Source organism: Diplotaxodon limnothrissa, linkage group LG18, assembly GCF_057381915.1.
Source record: "Diplotaxodon limnothrissa isolate DT_005_m linkage group LG18, D_limnothrissa_male_GT1.1, whole genome shotgun sequence".
NCBI classification, from domain to species: Eukaryota; Metazoa; Chordata; class Actinopteri; order Cichliformes; family Cichlidae; genus Diplotaxodon; species Diplotaxodon limnothrissa.
Window position 1 is genome coordinate 33,724,597 of NC_140613.1, and position 15,486 is coordinate 33,740,082.

At 42.4% G+C, this 15,486-nt stretch overlaps 1 protein-coding gene across 1 annotated transcript in view; it reads right to left on the reverse strand.

Moving 5' to 3' along the window:
• phf14 (PHD finger protein 14) overlaps positions 1-15,486 on the reverse strand; it is a 145,612-nt gene that overhangs the window by 37,617 nt on the left and 92,509 nt on the right. Inside the window, exon 17 of the mRNA XM_085378074.1 lies at positions 5,945-6,062. Within this exon, the coding sequence (XP_085234200.1) occupies positions 5,945-6,062 (118 nt within the window). The remainder of the gene's footprint in view (positions 1-5,944; positions 6,063-15,486) is intronic.

A 15,486-nucleotide genomic window follows, 5' to 3' on the forward strand; every position in this document is an offset into this window, starting at 1 on the left:
ACAATGGCAATGGCCCAGTCAAAGTCTAGACCTCAACTTGATTAAAATGCTGTGGAAGGAAATTATCACAGCTGCGAATGCCCTCAAACATCAATGTTGTAAAGAACAGTATAGCAAAATTTCTCTACAACAATGTAAGACGCTGATAAAGCCATACAGAAAATACTTATTGCTAGTAAAGGTGGTTCCACATACTATTGCATCATAAGGTGTACCTAGTTTGTTTTTTGTTTTTTTACAGACGCTGCTTCTCCCATCCACTCACAAATTGCTGCTCATATTGAAAGCGGGATGGAGGGTGGGTGAATAACTTTTTACACCGGTTTTTGTACCAGACTGTCAAGCAGAGGGGTTGCCTAACCCCCTATATCTTGCTCATCTAGCTGAATCTCGACTGCACTGATCAGGTAATATTCTGCACTTAATGCTGGCATTTAAGAATCATTTTCCCCCCACAGGCAAAAATAGTGCATGACTTGGCATTTTAAAGCAGATAATAAAACTTTCCTTAAATACAGCTCTCATCTCAGAGTGCTTTTTAGCTGCCCTTAGTGGAGTCAATTATCTCCCCACACTTGCTATTACTGAGACACTCTGAGCACCTTGCGCCTGAAAAGGTCTGTACACCATACTTTCGCAAAAATGTCACATTCTTAAATGCCTCTCAAATGTAGACCCTGCAATATCAGAAATGGCACACACGTGGTTTCTTTCATCCATTTGTTGCTTAACCAAGCCTCTTCACCGGGCCCGATGAATTCAAAGTGAATAGTAAAAATCCTTCAAAATCAGAAACCACGTAGCCTGTTGTATATTGATGAGTTACTTTCCAAAGCAGAAATGAACAGATTGTTATGAACAATGCTTTGAACAGACGCTAAATACAAGTGTTCTTTCCATGCTAACATAATAGAGGAAAGAACGCTCATATTACTTTTTCATATCAGTACTTTTGTTACCATGAAATGCAGCCCTGCTATTAGCCTAGAGGTTCTCCTATTTGATTGTTCTAAACTAACCGTTAGTTAGTTTATGTCTTCTTTATAATCAGCATGTTGTGGTTGGGGATAGCATTGAAAAATGTTAAAACAACAGAGATACATTAGCTTCTGAAAAATGACTAATCTAGGCAAAAAAAGGTAACTGAAGAAAAGAAAACTTTCATTTCATATACACTGAGTCTTTTGACAATCAATTTAGCTTTGCTCATACAATATGAAACTCTCTGAAATTCTGCTTTTGATTATTTTGACTTATTGTCTAAATAATTAGGATGAAATGATTCAACCTCTCACTGATCATTCAAATCTAACCCTAACCCCACACAGAAGTTTGGCTCTCAACTGTCATTTCTGTCTAAAGAAATCATCTGCAGTTAAGAATAGAATTATGTCTTAATTCACAAGGCTGATCATCAAATCAGCTTGGTATTTTATTTCACTTAATCACTCTAATTTAGCTCTTCTTAATGCTAGACAGTCTATTTCAGTAAATTTATTTTGTATACGAGTGTTTTTAGACCGTAGTAACTGCAGTGGCTTTAAAAGTAAAGGTAATTAAGAGGCAAGAATTGTATCACTTTTTTTCCCCCAAGTAGAAGTACTTCAGGTGTTGGAAACAGGACTGGTTGTTGTAAAGAATTATTTTGGATGGAACCAGAATCATGTTAGTATCACTGATATTATCGGTAATTAAAAAGTGCTTTCTATTCTTGCTGATCACGCCTACTGCTTTTGCACGATAAGCCCAATTCATCCATACACAAACACTCAACAAAACCTTTTTCTATGGAGTGTAGTAGGAGTAAGTTGATGGATTAATTGTGTGTCTTGTGTGTGAGATTCAGTGTTTCCACTATGGCCTTTATAATTCCCTACCTCTGCAACAGAATCATTAAGGAAGTATTTGCTCCATAGAAAAGTTTAGTAGAAATCCATGGTAGATTTGAAAGATATGAAAATTCAGATGTAGTTATTAATTAGTTCGAGAGGCTGTCAAACATATGCAATGCAATATTATTCCGTACAAACAAACAACTAGACAAAATCTAAACCAAAATATGTGGGATAATCTCATTGTGATAATTCATAAATGTATATTAAACATATACAAACTTAGTATAGAAAATAAGGAAATTTGTGTTTGGTTGATGTTTGTTCTAACAATTCTTCTTGGTAATGCATTTTATATTTCGTTAGTTGTTTCCCATGAAATGGTGCCACATTTTTCAGGAAAATGCATTTGTGGGTTGAAGAGCAGGGTTAATCATGTGAGTTGCACCCATTAAACGCCATGCCATGCTTGGAAAAAATTCTCTTGAGTTTCTCTGATAAACTGCTACATAAGGAATGACAGTGTTCTTCCGTTTGTCATTCTGTTTCTCCCTACTTGGTGTGACCCTCTTTCCTGTGCATCTTTTCCAATTTGATAATGGCCCAGTTGGAATAACAACACGTTTTGAGATCTTTCTTTAAAAGGGTGTGCTCCTTTTCCTTCCCTTTTGCCTTACAGGAAACTTTATCTGCCTGGTGTTGGAGGGTCCTGATTATCCCAGTCTTGTGTTCCAGAGGGTGGTGGAAATCAAAGAGCAGGTACTGGTCTGCCTTTGTGGACTTCAATACACTTCAATGTTTAGACCCTCATCCTTTTTAATGTGCACAGTGCAGTCCAGAAACAGCTATTATCCTTCATTTCTTCCCTGGTGAACTGTTTCTATCCACTGAGTTGATCTGAAAATTGATGGTGACCCGGGTGTCATCCACATATCACCAACAGCTTTACTTTCTCCATGTAAAAGTTAAGTACTATAGAAAAAACACCATTAACTATGGCACAATTTAAAGGGAAATAAACAGGCTTTCCAAACATATAAGATTTACTGTGATTTACAACAAAAAAAAATAATCGACAAACACAATTTCCTTACCCTTCTGCTAACTTTATCTTTAGGATGTACCTGATTTTACTTCAAGTGGAAGAATAGAGGTTTCACTGAACTATCCCGACAGTGAGTAGGGAAGCAGGAGTTCTCATGCTGATGTTTATAACTATAAATGACTCTAACCCTGACAACGCACAGATGACAAAGGGACCGCTCAATGATGAAAATCATACTGTATAAATGATTAATTAATATGAGAGCGACTTTTTTAAATGTATGAAAGAATGGCCTATAATCAGTATTCTGCATGAGTAAATGGTAAATGGTAAAAGGCCTGTATTTATATAGCGCCTTTCTAGTCCCCAAGGACCCCAAAGCGCTTTACACATCCAGTCATTCACCCATTCACGCACACATTCACACACTGGTGATGGCAGCTACATTGTAGCCACAGCCACCCTGGGGCGCACTGACAGAGGCGAGGCTGCCGGACACTGGCGCCACCGGGCCCTCTGACCACCACCAGTAGGCAACGGGTGAAGTGTCTTGCCCAAGGACACAACGACCGAGATTGTCCAAGCCGGGGCTCGAACCGGCAACCTTCCGATTACAAGGCAAACTCCCAACTCTTGAGCCACGATCGCCCCAGTTGAGTAAGTTATCAACAGTTTTTCAATCTGCATATACTTGAATATTAATTAATTAATTTGATATACCTTTATTAGTCCCACAAGGGGAAATTTCATAAGGCTGCCGACCTATTGCACGCATTGGCGGCGCCATCTTACCCTCCGACCATACATACATTACACAAAACATCACATGGGGAAGACAGGTTAGAGAGGTATAACAATGAAAAATGCACCACATGAGGAAAGATAAGGTGAAAACTCCCCCCAGACTGAGCTCCAACAGGGAGATCAGTTTGAGAACAGAAAAAAACACCTCTGCACATGAAAAAACTCTTAATACACCAAAGAAACACATGACAAGCAACAGGGGTGGGTAAAGGGTGAGAGACAGCCGATTTAGACAGTACATCCGGGGCTGCGTGCGCTGGTCTCCTTGATCCACCGTCAGCATCGGAAGGGAATAAGCGTCGAAGGCGTTTGGAAAGGGAGGGGAGAGTGAGAGTGTGCATATCAGTGTATATGTATGTGTGTGCGTGTCCAGAGTTCAGCTGAGACAGTGTCCTTCGCCCTGCCAGGCTAAGTAAACAGTCTTCCAGCCAACCCAGGTGGCCTTGCATGGAATGGGAAGGAACAGACTAAACACAGTCGTTATCAGGGTGTTGTTGTTCAGCTCCAGCCTTGAGTCTGCAGCTGGCGCCAAAGGGGTCTCCGCATGAAGTGATGGTGCTTTTTACTTTAGTGCGAACAGCTCATATGAATTTCAAAGCAGTTCTACAGTCCAACACTGGTCTCTCAATCTCCCGTTGGAGAGCCGCGAGCTTCGCCATACTTGCGTTCTTTGATGTTGTCATTTCTTGTGCTCGAGGAGCCGATTCTGAGAACTCACGACAGTGTGCCTCCCCGAGATGTCATCCAATTTGCACCCAGAGATGTTATTCTGAGCTAGCCCTTCCGAGATGTAATCCAGTCTGCAGTCAGAGATCTTATTCTGAGTATTCACAGCAGCCGTAGCCTTTCCAAGATCTTATCCGTGCTGCACTCAATGAGCCCATTTTGAGAAACTCACGCCTCTTCCCATCGTTTCAATCCCAGCGGGCAGCCTTGTGGGGGTTTGAACAGCCGGTTCCGCTTTCTTAATTCTTCGATAAGTCAGAACCAAGCCAGCTCCGATCAGCCAGAACCCTGTTACCATGGTTCCGAATAAGTAGATATCTTCAGCACTCAGGCTCACCCAAGCCCAAACTTCTTGTTGAGAAAGGGTGTCAATTGCATTTAGGGACCAGTTGATCAAATCCATAATTCCTCTTTTAGGTTTTAGAGAACAGACTGTGAGAGAATGTTCCAGGGAAAAGTAATACAAAAAACACAAGACTAGACAAGGACTTAAGAAGCTAAGGGAGAGGAGGAGGAGGAGAGGAGAAAAGTGTGACCGCCTTCGTCAAGAGCAACAGCAGAATGAATATAATAACAATATTTAATAATGTTACTACAAAAAGCATCAACAACAGCACGGATTCAAACTATATTCACTGCTTTCTATATCCATTTAATTGCAACCTGTCATCATTTTTAATCATAACACTTCAGCAAATTTCTTTGCCATCCTAGTCATTCAGGAAAAATCTGGATTTCGGTGGGTACTGTGACTTTGGACAACCCACTTCACCACCTAGGTTGTGATTGCCCTGCTAAATAATAACGATAAATGGACTGGTTCTTATATAGCACTTTTCTATTCTGAGCATTCAAAGTGCTTTACACAACTTGCCTCATTCACCAATTCACACGAGCACTTATTTCTGTGAATGTGTGTATATATACACACATTCATACTCTGATGGATGCATCGGAGAGCAACAATTTCTTGCCCCAGGAAATTTGGCATGCAGACTGGATCATACGGTGAACAAAAACCAAACCTTCCGATTAGCAGGTGAGCTGCTTTACCGCCTGAGCTACAGCCATAACACCCTGCTACACTGGCTGAATGTGCTAGAATATGAAATGTGAATCATTGAGTAATTTATGTATTGGTTCTTAAAAACATAAACACAGAAGGTCTAAACAACAATTTAAAAATAACATTGATAAACTAGTATTCACCAGCTTACAAACACTTTTACTTTGTATTTAAAATGTCAAAGTAAAAGCACATTTTTGGTTTTGTTTTTTGGAATTATTTAGTTTGATGTGAATTTTTTAACTGGGGCAGTGATTTAAAGGAAATCATTTAAGAATATTATAATGGAAGTCACACTTTAGTGGAAGAACTGCCACTTACTTGTAGATAAATGTTTTATTTTATGAGTTTTTATGTTACAGTCAAAAAGAAGTAGTAGTTAAAATGAAGTTATAGTACCTCTGAACTGTAATTAACAACAGTCCTCAAGTTTCTTTCTGAGTTATACACATAGACTGTATGCACACTCACTTTAGATGAGGATGTGTCACACTCCTGGCAGATCCAGCCATATCCTGTCTGCTTGGGTGATTTCTTCAGTGGAGGGTCCAGACACCCAAAGTGATAGCAGAGTCGACACTCATCACACCTGAGATGCAGACAAAGGGGGGGCACACGTTATGTCCCAGACACTTAAAGCCTGAGTAGTCCTTTAATGATGAGGCCAGTTCAACAGTGATGGATGATGACAAGGCAGGTGTCAGTGAGTGAACTTTGTTAATGTATTCCAAATATCCTCTAATCACTCCATTCCCTTGACCTTACACAATCATTGTCTGCCCAGTGGTTCATATCAGTGTTCAGATAAATACAGGCCTTGGTAGTGCCAGTAGTGCCTATAAAATCCTAAGGAGCTGGAATATAAGCCCTCTGGTGAAGCAAAAGGGGTCAAATAACTTTTAGAGTATGTTTCACAGAGAAGACATATATTCAATTGCAGCTTTTCAAACCAAAACTGAAATAAACAATCAAATTAATAGTTGATTTATGAACATAAGAACCTTTCCTGGAGTGTGAACACCTCCGAGCTGCTGAAAAAGGCCCAACAGAGACTGTACTTCCTGAGAATTCTCAGGAGGAATAACATCACACAGAGACTGCTGGTGTCCTTCTACAGAGCCACCATTGAGAGTGTTCTAACTTACTGCATATGCATCTGGTACACTAGCTGCACAGGGGCTCAGAGGAAAGCACTCCAAGGGATCATTAACACCGCCCAAAAGATCACTGGCTGCCCTCTCCCCACACTGGAAGTTCTACACAACGCCCACTGTTTTAAAAAGGCCCAAAACATCATAAAAGACACCTCACATCCTGGCCACTCCCTGTTCGAACTGTTGCCCTCAGGCAGACGGTACAGGGCAATCAGAGCAAGGACTAATAGACTCAAACACAGCTGTTATCCAACTGCAATAACACATCTGAATACTACAAAAAAATGTCCATCACGCCACTCTTGTGTTAATCTATGCACGGTCTGAAGCATGTGTGTGGGAATGTATGTGAATGTTTTACTGTTATATCTTATTAGTATTTTAAGTATTCTATCTATTTTATTTATTGAATTTTATTGTTTTATTTATATTTTGATATTGCTAGGGATGATGCAATGATCGGGGACCATTCTTAATTTCGTTGTTCTCATGACAATGACAATAAAGTTTCTGATCTGATTCTGATATTTCTTTCTTTTTTAGAAAATTAAATGTTCACATGCATAGAAATCTTGGGTTAGAATCACAGTGAAATTAATTTAGCATACAGATTGTAAAGTGGTAACATGGTTCTGTTCAAATTATAGAGATACAGCAACTTAAACTACAAAACCTCATTAATTAATTTAGTTTCCTTAACCAGTAGTTAACTGGGCAGCACAACGGTACAATGGTTACCACTGTTGCCTCATAGCAAGGGGGTTATGCACTCACATCTGGTGGCCATCTTGGACCTTTCTGTGTAGAATTTGTGTGTTCTGCCTGTGCTTACGCGAGTTCTCTCCTGTATCCTAGCTTCTTCCTACAGTTCAGAGACAATGAATGTAAACTTGAAAGATTGTAACAGGGCTAACACAGACAGACTGGCAACCTGTCCAGGATGAAACCCATCCCTTTGCCCTTTGACAGCTTGGATAGGCTACAGCTGGGGAGCGGAGGGGCTGGGCAATGCTGTGTAGACTCTTTCCTCACATAGCTAATCACCATTAAGTCACCATTATTGGTAGCTTACTAGCTAAACCCTGTAGATGTTTGAGACAGAGGTGTGGTCTCTGGCTCCACTGCAGGGGAGGGGTGATGCAGTGGGCTCGAGGGGCAATGCTGTGCAGGCTGGCAGGGCAGCTGTGTACAATGTGGTAATCAACTAGGTTTGGGCGGTATAAACAGTATACAGTAGAAACGATATGAATCTGGCCAAAGATAGAGATTTTGACTATACCGCTCTACCGCGATAGTGCATGTTTATGAGGTCATCAAGCTGTTCCTGTTTTGGTCGAAAGCATCGCAGCGGCTGCAAGCTAGCATGGAGCTTACAGGTGGGGAGGAGGAGGGAGTGCTCATAAAGAAGACCAGTGCGACGTCGGTGATATGGACCTGGTTTGGGTTTAAGCTGTCAGAAGTTGAGCAGAAAAATATCATCTGCAAATTATGCCAGGTGACAGTAATAGCGAAGAGAGGGAATACAAGTAATTGGTTTTATAACCTCAAAATGAAACACGTTTTGGAATATGAGGAAAACCAAAAACTGCGCCTTCCACAAATGCCCAGTCATTCAAGTGGAAAGAAAAAAGGTGGCCCTACACACCAGCAGACTGATTTTTTCCAAGCCTTTTCTAAAGGCACATTTTACACTTTATTTTAAACAGTTTAGAATTTTGTGTTTTACCGATATTTTTTTATTCAAAAATCTTTGTGCATTTATCTTCATTTTTATTTGTTATTTAAGAGTTTTGTGTTAAATTGTTTGGAAAAAGATCTGTTACATCTTAAAAAAATATTTGATAAGTTTTGTAATTTTTAATATGTAAAAGATTAAGATTAAAAAAAATTTAAGAAAGGTTTTGCACAATAAGTGTTCTTAAAATGGCATGCTATACTGTTCAGTCATTTTGACATATGTATACAGAAGAAAAGAATATATCGCGATATATGTCATTGCTGCACATGCTTCAAATTATACCGCAGTATGGATTTTAGGCCATATCGCCCTACAGCCCTACAATCAAGACACCCATCATGATGAAGTGCTTCTAGAGGCACATTAAGACCCTGCTGCCACCCAAACTGGACCCACTCCAGTTCACCAATCAACAGATGATACCATTGCCACCACCCTACATCTGGGCTCTCATCCACCTGGATAATAAAGCCTGGAGAATAACCTTCTCTTAAACATCAGCAAATCCAAGGAGCACAAAGCAGGCGAGAAATTACGAGGCACTATATGTGGTGCGCCAGTGGAGAGAGCAGACAATTTCAGATACCTGGGTGTTCACATCACACAGGACCTTTCGTGATCCTGTCACATTAACACTCTGGTGAAGAAAGCCCGGCAGCATCTCTTCTTCCTCAGATGACTCAGAGACTTCCACCTACCTCTGAAGGTGCTCAAGAACTCTACTCATGCACCATCCAGAGCATCCTGACGGGAAATATCTGCACCTGGTATGGGAACAGCACCAAGCAGGATAGATGATCTCTCCAAGGATTGGTGCACTCTGCCGAATGCATCATTTGCTCAGTGCTTCCTGACCTGCAGTCTATTTACACCAAGTGGTGCATGAAAGACTTCTCCCATAACAACAAGGTAGTCTTCGCACTGTTGAGGTCAGGGAAGCGCTTCCACTCACTTAAGGGCAACACACAGAGAATGAGGAGGAGCTTCTTCCTCCAGGCTATATGGGCCCTGAACCAGGTGTAGGACTGGACTCTAAATATGTCTATACACCATCGCAAAATAATGTACGCCTGATCTGGGGCCTGTTCTTCGTACGTCGCTCACTACATCCAAGATCACATGACACATCCAAGACCAAACCATCGCGCTAACCGTGAGCTCGCTAATCCGGTTCCCCGAACACACCTGCTGTTGACGATTAGTACAGCTGGACGCAGTAATGTGACATCACTGGGTGTCGTAAAAGGGGCTACGCATCGATAGTAGAAACATTGATCGGCAACCCGCTGATTGATCGGCGAAAATGTCGAAGGGGCGTGCACGGTATTTTCCGGCAGCAGAGCAAGAACTCATGAGTGCGGGATTTCAGGAGTTTCAGAGTTTAATTAAAACGCAAGAGAACACTGCAAAGGCTGCAAAAGCAAGGAGAGAGGGCTGGCAGAAAGTTGCTGACAAATCAAACTGGTAGGTAATTTAATAATAATAATAATAATAATAGATTGGATTTATATAGCGCTTTCCAAGGCACCCAAAGCGCTTTACGATACCACTATTCATTCACTCCCACATTCACACACTGGTGGAGGCAGCTACGGTTGTAGCCAGGCTGCCATATCGCGCCATCGGCCCCTCTGGCCAACACCAGTAGGCGGTAGGGTAGAGCTATCATATGACACTATATTGTCCAATATCATATGGCATTATATTATATTATAATATGTTATATTATATCCCCTTTCACATTAGAGCCACAACAGGACCCACAAGAACATGGGAACAAGTAAAAGTGGAATACAGGAGTATTCTACAGAATGGTAATATTTATCTCTTAGATTGCTTTTCGTCTCTTGGCAAGGTAATACTGGCCTGTAATACTCTGTTAGTTTGTTCATAACAGCAACCAAGAAAAGGGCAGAGGAAAAAAAGACAGGTGGTGGTCCTGCACCCCCTCGTCAACAAGTTGGTTAAGTGAATAATACCCTCACGGGAAAATCGATATCTCTCAATGAGCACACTGTCGCGCTGAGCTAAAGGATCCTGTCTATCCCGCAATATACGCTGAATTCTGAGGACTCTCCTTATCAATCTTGCACCTTCCGCAATGGGTTGGTCGCGTATACGGACAGGACATGGCTGCGACAGACTTCCCAAATCCACCTTGGCTTTTATAGCCGTGGTCTCTCATCTTGATTACACAAAGTAATTTACAATTACTACTCTGAAATATGAATTACATCTGTAATAATCACATACATGTAATAGAATGTTAATAGTACATTTCCCTTTTTTAGGAAATGACCTGTATGTATCTGTGTGACATCAATAAAAGGATCAGGTGCTGCATTATCTTTAGTTACATTGATAATATTTATTTATGGTGAAACAGTGGTGGAATATCGCTGTTGCTTTCGTATAAATGAAGCGGACATACCTGCGTGGCCGCGATCTAATCCTGTTTACATAAAGTAAACCTGCTCCCGAGCAGGTTTACGCTTACGGCTCTGTTGCTATGACAGCAAGTCCCGGATGAGCTTCGGGGAACCGAACGATCCAGGATCACGCGAAATCGTCAACAATCTAATCCAGCTAACTTACTTAGCGAGGTACGAAGAACAGGCCCCAGGTTTCTCTCATATCACATCACTGTACATGCACTTAATAAAACAATTTAATTCAATAATATACTCAATAACTGTTTTTGACTATTCACTGTCAATCTGCACACTGCTGATTTGCATACCTTTTTAATTTTGATTTTTAACTTTAATGTTATACTTGATTTTTAATTTCAGTTTATTCTTGTATCTGGTTGGGAATTGCACAACAATAAGCATTTCACTGCATGTCGGACTGTGTATAAAATTTCATCAGATCATAGATTTCAGTTCAGCATTCAACACAATCATCCCTCAGCAACTCTTCCCCCATTCAGTTTTCCTCTGCAACTGGATCCTGGACTCACGACTGTGCAGAAATGCACAGTTTGAACCACATCATCAAGTTTGCCGATGAAACGACCGTGCTTGTCTCATCAGCAAGAGCTGAGGACTGTGGTGATGAGTCAGCATACAGAGAGGAGTTGCAACAGCTAACAGACTGGTGTAGAGTCAACAACCTGTCTTTGAACGTGGACAAAACAAAAGACATGATTGTCGACTTCAGGAGAGCACGGAGAGATCACTGTCCACTGAACATCAATGGATCCTCTGTGGAAGTTGTCAAGACCACGAAATTCCTTGGTGTCCACCTTGCAGAGAACCTCTCCTGGTCCCTCAACAACAGCTCCATAACTTGTTGGTTCATGTCTTAAGCTGTCATGTTTCATATCTGCGTTGTTCAGGTTTGTCAAGCTCGTGCCATGTAGGCATCCTGTCATGTTTCCGGTTTATTTTGAAGGGTTTTGTTTCATGTTCTGTGCTTAGTGTACACTTCCCCCGTCGCGTCATTATGTGCATTTGTTTCAGCTGTTTCCACTTTCCATGATCATCCCTTGTGTATTTTTTCTGTGTTTCCACTTGTTCGCTGTCGCGTTGTCTGTGTTACCACCCCCCATGTATTCATAGCCATAGCTGTCACAGTCTTAGTCTTTGTATTTATAGTCTTAGTTTTCTTCGGCATAGTCTTCTGAGTTTTCATAGTTGTATCTCAGTATTAGTTTCCCAGTTTAGTTCTAGTTCTGTTTCGCCACTGTGTTTTGTGCCTTGTTTGGACTCAATGACATCAGCCATAATAAAGGTTCATTATTCGTTTAAACTCAGTTTTATCTCCTCACTCACTCACACACGGTCTGTCCCCGCAAGCCGTGACATCTAGCAGTATCTAACAAAATAGTATCTAGCAGGACAAGCACAGTGATGAGTCCACTGTCACAGGCTATACAAAGGTCATTAGTAACTTTCACTAACACCGTTTCTGTACAGAGATAAGTTCTGAAACCTGACTGAAACTCTTATTATTCATCACCTTACAAATCAAAAGATGCCAATTATCTGCGACAATTAAATTTCTGCTGTGGTTTTAGTAAAACTAAAGTGCCTAATGTTTAAATACCTTTTTTTATATATGGTTGTTGGGGGTGTTGGTGCCTGGGATGTTGGTGAGGACCACACTCATGTGTCCACAAGGGGGGGAAAAAAAGGTTAATGACTTATTAGAGAAATACAAGATGATAGATATCTCAGCCTGTTGCTGGTGGTGGAGCTGACATTTCATTTTGCTACCTGATTTACCTACAGGGCTGGGACACCTGTCAATATTTTCGAAATTCAGACAAAACTGAGATTATTCTACTTGATCCTAAAAATCTTAGGAAAATGTTGACAGTTTTAGGTGCAACCCTAGAGCAATCAGATTTACTAAACGATAATGTCTTAGAGATCAGTTTTTTCCACAACTGTGCAGGCTCTTTCAGGTTTTCTGGCAAAATCGAATCTAGATTTCCTGTTTTTGAGTGTAACCAGTGGTATGCACCTTGTAAACCCTCTGTATTTACATTAATAGGCATCTCTTATAGACTTTGACAATGATATGCCTACCTCATAGAGAGTTCTGGTGTTACTGTGTACCAGTACCAAGTCTGACATGTAAGAGGCATCAGAAGGAGTCTTGGGTTTTGGACGATATTCATCTGCACGTAGCGTTTTCAGTGGGACATTGAAAACTCTACCCCCAGATGAACAGAATCAACCTTTTGGGACTTCACAATTTCCACCGTAATGTGAAGTGTGCTACCAGAGGAGATAGAACGTTGGACCAGGTGTACACCAACATGGCGAATGCGTACAGAGCCCAGGCTTATCCCCACCTGGGTCTGTCAGACCATCTCTCCCTTCTGCTACACCCAATATACACACAAAAGATCAAGAGCACTGGGATTACAACCAAAACCGTGAGAACATGGCCGCAGGATGCTATTCCGATGCTTCAGGACTGTTTCCACTGCACAGACTGGGATGTATTCAAGGTGCAGGACACTGACAATCGTGTCGCATTGGACAGTTACACCTCCACTGTCTTGGACTACATCTGTTTCTGTGTGGACAATGTAACAACTTGGAAACGATTCCGTGTGTTCCCTAATAATCCACCCTGGATGACACACGGAGTTCAACAACTTATTCGAACAAGGAACAATGCTTTCAAATCCGGGGACCAGGAGGCATACAGTGCTGCCAGGGCCAACCTGAGAAGAGGCATCAAGACTGCCAAGCAGCAGCACAGGAGGCGTATCGAGGCCAGGTTTGAGAACAACACAAACCCAAGGCAGGTCTGGGAGGGCATCAGGGCTATCACGGACTACAAAAGAAGAACACCATCACCCTCAGCCGACAGTTCTACTCTGGCTGAGGATCTAAATCTCTTTTATGCCCGTTTTGACAGGGAGAACACCGACCCTGTCCTGTCCCCTCTCCCCTCAACCGACCCTGCTCCGGTCCTGAGCACTCATGAGCTGAGGCGTGTGTTCCGGAGCATTAACACCAGGAAGGCAGCCGGGCCGGATGGAGTGCTGGGCCGGGTGCTAAAAGACTGTGCTGCGGACCTGGCGGACGTCTTCACCTCTATATATAACACCTCGTTGTCCTGTTCACTGGTACCATCCTGTTTCAAAGCAGCAACCATCGTTCCCATCCCAAAACAGTCAAATGTCACATGTCTGAACGATTTCAGACCTGTGGCACTCACCCCCATTCCCGCCAAATGCCTGGAGAGACTGGTCATTAAACACATCAGAGCTGCTTTTCCACCATCCCTGGACTCGCACCAGTTTGCATACAGGGAGAACCGGTCAACCGAGGATGCGATCGCCACAGTGCTGCACACATTACTGAAGCACTTGGAACACAGGAACACCTATGCACGGCTCCTCTTTGTAGACTACAGCTCGGCTTTTAATACCATCCGGCCATACAAACTCCGTCCCAAACTCCACCAACTGGGACTTAACTCCTCTCTGTGCAACTGGATTGTGGACTTCCTCACTAACCGTAGACAGAGTGTCAGAGTGGGTAAGAACACCTCTTCCACCCTTGTGGTCAACACCGGTGCCCCTCAGGGGTGTGTTCTGAGCCCTCTGCTATACACTCTCTTCACCCATGACTGTATTTCCTCCTGCGCGTCCAATCTCATTGTTAAGTTTGCAGATGACACTACAGTGCTCGGACTTATATCCAACAATGATGAGACAAACTATAGGACAGAGGTGCAACAACTAGAGTCATGGTGCCACGACAATAACTTGGTCTTAAACACCAAAAAGACCAAGGAGATCATTGTAGATTTCCGGAAGAGGGGTCATAACAACCATCTGCCTCTCTTCATTGGCAGTGAGGCGGTGGAGAGGGTGAGCAGTTTTAAATTCTTGGGGGTAACTGTGACCGAGGACCTGTCCTGGGGCAACCATATCACCTCAGTTGTACGGAAGGCCCAACAGCGCCTCTACTACCTGAGGAGACTGCGGAGCGCACACATTCCCAGATCTCTGATGTTGAACTTCTACAACTGTGCCATCAGCAGCGTTCTGACGTATGGATTTCTAGTGTGGTTCCCCAGCTGCACCAAGGCCGATCAGCAAGCACTCCAGCGGGTGGTGAAAGAAGCTGGCAGAATTATTGGAACAAGTCTGCCAGAGATCAGTAATATCTTCCCCACTCGCTGTCTGAGGAGGGTGCACAGTATCCTGCGGGACCAACATCACCCTGCGCGCCACCTTTTCCATCTGCTGCCCTCAGAGAGAAGGTACAGGTCTATACAGGCCAGAACATCCAGACTGGCCAACAGCCTGTATCCACAGGCTGTGAGGCTCCTGAACTCTCTGCCCCCCTCTCACGGACAATAACCATATCCAACTTCTTAATAGCAATGAACTGGTCTGCATTGGTGCATCATATCTTTATTCTCTTCCCCCTCCTGCCCCCCCCCCCCCCCCCCCCCTCTTTCTTAAATAGATAACTATCATATCTGATATCATATCTCACAGTACAATAATATTGAATGGGTTGCATTGTTGTATTTTGTCATGTTTCTCAGGTCTTTGTCTGAATTTCTACGAACATTATTGCTAAGGATTGTCTTATTGCATTGGAGTCACACTGGGTTAAATATGTACACTTGGGTTTTAAGGG